We start from the raw sequence: 7,500 nt of genomic DNA, 5'->3' as shown, positions 1-7,500 counted from the left end.
GGGTCAAGCGGTCCGATGTCATACAGCCGAGGTCATGCAGCCCGAAGAAGTACGGATCGGGATAATTAGGACCGAGACGACACAGCCCAGGGTAGAATAGCCCAGGGTAAATGTCCTAGGGTGGATAGCCACAACAATGCTGACAGGTTTCTTCCACTCATAAAATATGGAAGCTGCAATAAGAACCAGTGGAATAATGCACTAAATCACTCACTTCATAACATCAAGTTACTTTACTTGCTATCACTTATGTAATTAAGTTTTACACAATTTCAAAAGTAGTAAAATAAATATATATAATTACTTACAATGTGTATCAGTGTGGAGTTCGGAGCCAAGTGGCTGACCATATAACGGTGACCACCGACCATGGCTTCCTTCCAGGTTCGAAGCAGGAGAAATGGGTCGTCTGGGTAAACCAAATGGTTCGCTAACGCTCACAAGCACGCACGCACTCACATTTCGCACACAAGACAGCAAATACAAATATTTATAAGGGAAACCATCACCAAACCCTGTACAAAGCCCCCCATTTTGACTTAAAAATTATACGATTTTAAGTGAAAGTGGGGTTTCACTTATCCTACCTTGTGATATATACAATCAAATTTACACTGAACATCGACTAAGGATGTCTGCACCAACATTGTCTTGACCTTTGATATACTCTATCGTAAATGCATATGACTGGAGAGCCAGTGACCAACGCATAAGACGACCATTGCTATTTTTCATGTTTCTGATGTATGTTAATGGTTGTTGATCAGTTTGCAAGACAAACTCGCGGCCATACAGATAACACCAGAACTTTTTAATAGCCCAGACGATAGCTAAAGCTTCTCTCTCTATTACGGCATAACGACCTTCCGAGTCGGAGAGCTTTCTACTCGCGTAAGCGATTGGCATGAGGAAACCGTCCACCTTTTGCAACAAAACCGCCCCAAGACCCGTGTCGCTGGCGTCGGTTCTGAGATAAAAGATCTTCTCGTAGTCAGGCAGAGTTAAGATTGGAGCATTTATTAATAAGTATTTTAACTCGTCGATTCTTTTAACAAGATCAGGGGTTAAATTTAGCTTATTAGGAGAAAATTTCTTCAGAAGAGAGTTCAAAGGATGCACGAGGTCAGCCAAGTTCGGGATAAACTTACGAAAAAAACGAAAGAGTACCAAGGAAACTACGTAGTTGTTTCTTAGTTTCCGGTATAGGCATATTCTTAATTGCGTTTACCTTATCTGGAAGGGTACTCAAGCCCTTTTCACCAAGATTAAATCCAAGATATTTGATATTGGGAAAAGCTATAAAACACTTGCTAGGCCCAGCAGTTAACCCATGCTCACGCAATCTTTCCAGAAGATTCCTTATATGAATCAAGTGATTACCAAAGGACGAGCTGTGCACCACTAAATTATCGAAGTAGCACTCTACATTCGTCAATCCTGCAGTAACTTTACGCATTAGTCTAATAAAACTAGCACACGCCGTGCGTAAACCGAACGGAAGTTTCGTAAACTGCACAAGTCCATATTTGGGAGTAGCAAAAGCCGTGCATGGTTTTGCCTTTTCCGATAACGGAATTTGCCAATAACCTTTACAAAGATCTAATTCCGTAAAGTAAACGTCTCCCACAAAATTACCTAGCGCTTCATCCATCGTTGGCATCGGTTCTGCGTCGAAAACGCTCACATCATTCAGAGCCCTAAAATCTACGCAAAAGCGCCATGAATGATCGGCCTTTTTAACTAGCACAACGGGTGAGCAATAAGGAGATGCTGAAGGTTCGATAATGCCTAAAGATAGCATTCTATCCACTTCCTCATCGAAAGCTTTTCGGAGATGATGGGGAATAGGGTATGGCTTAGTATGGACCGGGACAACGGTTGTCAAATCAATGTCATGTATGACTATGCTGGTTACACCGGGTTTGTCTGAAAAGACGTCAGAGAATTCAGCTATTAGCTGTTTTAACTCTGCTGTCTGCTCACTCGACAGTTCAGGATTAAGATTTACTTTGTATTCACTAGCCTCGTACAACTCCGGGATATCGCAAGCAAAATTCTCGTCATCCTGGGATGATGGAAGATCATCCACGACGCACATCTGACATACTTGCGAAGAAGAAACCTCATCACGCCTCACATATTTCTTTAGCATGTTTATGTGATACAATCTCTTCTTCGAATTAACCTTTACCTCGTAATCTACGCCGTTATCGTGTTTCTTCACTACCGAATAAGGTCCCTTCCACTGCATAGTTAACTTGTGAGATGTTGGTAACAAGACAAGTGCTTCGTCGCCTTCGTTTAGTTTGCGTACTTTAGCAGTTCTGTCAAAATAGGCTTTATACATCTTGCCAGAAACGTCAGCATGGGAGGAGGCCATTTGGGCTGATTCCTCTAAGCGGGATCGTAGGTCAAGCACGTACTGATAAGTGCTCTTAGTCTCCTCATTAATGTCATCTCTGGTCCATAGATCATGAAGAATAGACAGTGGACCACGCACTTTGCGACCGTATAACAACTCAAATGGGCTGAATTTCAGAGTATCGTTAGGAACCTCGCGGTACGCGAACAGGACAGACGGAATGTAGCGATCCCAATCTTGGGGTCGTTCTCCGCAGAGTTTCTTAAGCATGGACTTTAACACTGCGTGAAATCGCTCTACAGTGCCGTTGCAGCAGGCATGGTATGGGCTCGTAAATAATGCTTTTATCGAGAGCAACCTGTTTATCTCCGCCATTAAATCGGATTTGAACTGAGTTCCGCGATCTGAGAGCATTTCTTTCGGTATTCCAACACGCGAAAAAATACTTAGCAAAGCCTCTGCTACAGTGACTGTATCTATATTCCGTAAGGGAACTGCTTCAGGGAATCTAGTGGCCATGTCAATGAGCGTCAGTATGTACTTGTGGCCTCTGCTAGACGCAGGTGTTATCGGCCCCACAAGATCGATTGCTACCCTGGCAAAGGCTCGCTTATAATCGGCATCTGAACCATGGGAGCCTTGCCTATTTTACCTTTAGGACTCGTCTTCTGACACACGTGACATGAACGGCAGTAGCGTTTTATCTCCGCTCCCGCGCCTGGCCAAAAAAAATTATGAAAAATCTTATCCGCTGTTTTCCTGTGGGAAAAATGACCTGCAACAGGAGAATCATGAGCGGTTGAAAGAATCACATTTACAAATTTCCGAGGTACTACCAACTGTTTAACACCAACTTCATAGGCATGCTTGCTATTAACGCACACTCGGTGAATTAAGCCTTTCACTATTTCGTATTTTACTGAACGATTCTTTACATTTACTATAGATTTATTGTTGACTTTAGCTCTTATATTTTCGAGAGAAGAACATTTATTCTGAGCATTCATAAAATCATCTTTGGAAATCTTATCAATCTGAAAATCAGAAACTGTCAGTTCTGCTGGTTCGGCGTCTTCCTTTACTTTAGCGGATCTCGTGGCAACTGCATTAACAACATCTTGCGGTTAGACGAGTTTACCGATATATTACGTTTAGGGTTATTCACGGATGGTACTTTGACACCTGGCACCATACCCACGAGAACATCGGTGAACTTAATAGGAGCAGCAACAACGTTGAACCACCCACTCAAAAATTCGCTCTTTATAAGACAGCGCACAGTTGGAAAAGTTCGGCCCACTCCGAGGTAGTCGTACAGAGTGACCATTTTCCCTCGCCTCGCCGTGGCGGGGATCAGCGATTCTTTAACGATGATGGACGAACAGCCAGAATCAAAGAGCACATGCACGGGTTTATTATACAACATTCCCTCACACGTGATACTGTTGTTCGGAGAGAGGTCAGAGTCGAACACAAAGTTGACCCTCTGAGAGGACTTGCTTTTACCGGGCATTAAGTCGGGGTAAGAAGGACGTATGTGACCTGGCTTGGAACAGTGGTGACTCACGACCTTATCCCTAACGCCAGTTTTAGTTCCGTGTATCCGGATCTTCCTTGATGGGCATCTTACGGGTTTTGAAAGACTTGTGTGCACTACGAAATCTGTCGGCTGCTTGCGCCATGTCAAGAGTAGTTCCAAAGACTCGTTCCTTAAGAAAAACGCGAAGTTCAAAAGGACAATTGTTTAACATCTGGTCGCGAATCAAGAAGTCAAACAGCTCCTCGTAGTTCTTTGTGACATCACTCATTGTTAGCCAGTTATCCAAATATCTAATCAGTCGAGACATTAATTGCACGTACGTCTCGTTTTCACCAACCTTACTCTCCTTAAACTTCTTACGGTAGGAATCAACATCAACATCAACATTATACCCTTTCAGTAACGCGTCTTTTAACAGTTCGTAATTTACTAGAACGTCATCCGGCAGACTTACGTATATCTTTAAGGCTTTGCCCCCCAACAGAGAACCTAAATAGACATAAAAATTATGCGAATCCCATCCCTGTAAACAGGCTAGTTTCTCGAATCTGCGTAAGTAATCGTCTATGTCATCCTTACCGTCATCAAACTTAGGCATTTTCAATCCCGGATATGACCCTTCGACAGCGCTTTCATTGCGAATGCTCGTCTCCGATTGCAACTGAGCAAGAGCTAACTCGTGGGCTCGTTGTTTGTCTGCCTCGCGCGACTCGTGCGCTCGCTGTTTCTCCCTCTCCTGGGCCTCTAACTCTTCCCTTTTTAAATCTCTCTCCTTTTGCCTTTCATCTCTTTCTCTTTGTTTATCTTCTCTTTCTCTTTGTATCTCTTCTCTTTCTATCCTTTGCTTATATCTATCCTCCTCTTTCGCGACTAAAGTATTAATATCTGCGGCGGATAGACCCGCATCTTTAGCGCATTTAACAAGTTCAATTAGATCGACTGACATGATTGCGAATCTAAGTTTTTCTTTTTTTTTTCAATAAGCTAATTCTAAAACTTGATAGAAACTCTTACACTGCAAGATAATTAATGTAAAAGCTTAGCACAACCGTTTACAAAAAAAATCATCGCTTTACGTAATTACCGATTATACCTGCCGACTTAACGCGAGCAGTATAGTTTAAATGAACAAGCACAGTTCACAAGCAATTACGAATAATCTGCGACAAAACATCGTTAACAGCAATGGCAGAATTATACAAAGGTTTACAATCCATCGCAGTTAAGATATAGCGAACGGAGTTACTGTATTTCACAACGCCCGCGGGCACACCACAGTCTTCAACATTTACCAAGACTGTTCTCCCGAACGTATAACCAATAAGCATTACAATACTTATCACTGAATACGCAACACGTGGTGATATACACCACAACAACGGTGAAAAGGAGGTACGATTGAATTAAAATTTACTCTTAATCCGCACGCGTATGACGCAATGTTACGTATATCAAATATACAACTTACTAAGCAAGTCGTCACACTCCTTCACCACAACTTGGACCATTCACACCACATCATTCCTCCATTTGGTTTACCGACTCACCTTTATATGGCCAGCCACCTGCCCGGACACCACATTACAATCTGAGATGATACAAAAGTAAAGCATGAATTAAAAAAAAATATAATTAGCCCTTGTGCAATCTCTCAGAGGATCCTACTCACTGCGCCACTTGTCCAAGGTTTCCCCTCTTTATATAAATCATTAATTTCACTTAATCAAGGTTTCTTAATTATTTTATTTATAATTTTCAGATATCATGAGCAAACCTTTTGTCCTTTTATATATCCTCTGGGGAATAGATTGCTTCAGGGAGATAGAAAACTCATTGTCTATTTTCAATATATATTTTCCATCTATATATGTATTCAAATTCAATCAATCAAAAATAAAACTTTGCACATATGTATATCAGAAGCTCGATGTAGTGCAGGCCTTAGTCCAGTCAGGGTCAAGCGGTCCGATGTCATACAGCAGAGGTCATGCAGCGCGAAGAAGTACGGATCGGGATAATTAGGACCGAGACGACACAGCCCAGGGTAGAATAGCCCAGGGTAAATGTCCTAGGGTGGATAGCCACAACAATGCTGACAGGTTTCTTCCACTCATAAAATATGGAAGCTGCAATAAGAACCAGTGGAATAATGCACTAAATCACTCACTTCATAACATCAAGTTACTTTACTTGCTATCACTTATGTAATTAAGTTTTACACAATTTCAAAAGTAGTAAAATAAATATATATAATTACTTACAATGTGTATCAGTGTGGAGTTCGGAGCCAAGTGGCTGACCATATAACGGTGACCACCGACCATGGCTTCCTTCCAGGTTCGAAGCAGGAGAAATGGGTCGTCTGGGTAAACCAAATGGTTCGCTAACGCTCACAAGCACGCACGCACTCACATTTCGCACACAAGACAGCAAATACAAATATTTATAAGGGAAACCATCACCAAACCCTGTACAATATATATATATATATATATATATATATATATATATATATATATATATATATATATATATATATGTGTGTGTGTGTGTGTGTGTGTGTGTGTGTGTGTATGTGTGTGTGGGTTCGGGCGTATACGTGTGCTAACTCTAAGCTTCAAAACTAGATTGTCACCTTGTGAGAAGACAATGAAGTACTGGGACACCTTGGAATGGCTTTGTGTAACAACTTCTGGGAGGACTATTTAATTTCTCTTCTCAACTGCTGTTTTGTCGTCAGGAGATTGCAGGACAATAGTTTTTTTCATTGCTGTTCAGCTGTTTAAAAAACGAACTTTTTCAAAAGCGTGGAAGAAACAATGATTTCACCCGAAAGTGTCAAGATATATGATTGTTTTCAGGCCCCGTAAGGCAGTAGCATGATCATGTACACTGATGAAAGCATTATTTCCTGATATATATAAGCAATAATAAGAAACAATAATACCAGTAATTATAATGTTAACAATAATTACAAAACTATATTTACCTTTAGCAACAACGATGATAATACTATTATTATTCCCAACAGTGCAACTAATTATAATTATGCATCACTAATATTAACAATAATATTAACAATAACGATGCTAATAATAATAGTATTAGATATGAAAACGAGAAACCTGCAAGAACACTGCATAACTAAAACAAGTGCAGATCTCCGCAAGTCTTCAGAAAATCTAATTTCACAATATGTCACATTTGTAAGGAAATAAAATTATATATTGTAACCCTACAACCCCGAGTACCCAGTGGAAGGGCTTTCCCCTGGGATACAGTCCAGTTGACAGACTGCCAGTCGGATGTCCGTGAGCCGCAATTGCATATATTATCCGAAAATATCTTTACACCCGTGATTTTTCCTACAAGGCCATGTGGCCAACATCTTGCACAGTGTTGCGGAAATAATAATTTTTCTGCATTCGAGGTGTTGCCATCTGCTGAGAATAGTCGGTAGTTTTTGCAAAATCATCTTGACAATCCAAGACACTAATTAACAAATAAACCAGCAAAGAAATAGAAACCACAGACTTCTCTTATGAGGTAATATGCATGTACATACATGTTTATATATATGTGCGTGTGGGCATATCTA

General features: G+C 40.9%; 1 protein-coding gene across 1 annotated transcript; it reads right to left on the bottom strand.

Annotated features, from left to right (window-relative positions):
• Positions 1–609: 609 nt before the first annotated feature.
• On the bottom strand, positions 610–3,875 carry LOC119599226. The gene is made up of 4 exons (XM_037948967.1): positions 3,445–3,875; positions 3,138–3,232; positions 1,229–2,985; positions 610–1,074 (listed from the first exon to the last, which is right to left on the bottom strand). The coding sequence occupies exons 1-4, from the start codon at positions 3,873–3,875 to the stop codon at positions 610–612; spliced, it is 2,748 nt and encodes a 915-aa protein (XP_037804895.1).
• Between the last annotated feature and the right edge of the window lie 3,625 nt (positions 3,876–7,500).

This window comes from Penaeus monodon, chromosome 4, assembly GCF_015228065.2.
Source record: "Penaeus monodon isolate SGIC_2016 chromosome 4, NSTDA_Pmon_1, whole genome shotgun sequence".
Lineage (NCBI taxonomy): Eukaryota > Metazoa > Arthropoda > Malacostraca > Decapoda > Penaeidae > Penaeus > Penaeus monodon.
The sequence above is the reverse complement of the archived record's forward strand: the minus strand, read 5'-3'. Positions and strand labels throughout refer to the sequence as shown.

Coding starts and splice junctions, on each gene's coding strand:
- LOC119599226 (XM_037948967.1), bottom strand. CDS start 3,875: ATGCCCGGTAAAAGCAAGTCCTCTCAGAGGGTCAACTTTGTGTTCGAC. Junction 3,233..3,444: donor TTGCCACGAGATCCGCTAAA/GTAAAGGAAGAC, acceptor GTGCGTTAATAG/CAAGCATGCCTATGAAGTTG. Junction 1,075..1,228: donor TGAGTACCCTTCCAGATAAG/GTAAACGCAATT, acceptor TCTCCTAATAAG/CTAAATTTAACCCCTGATCT.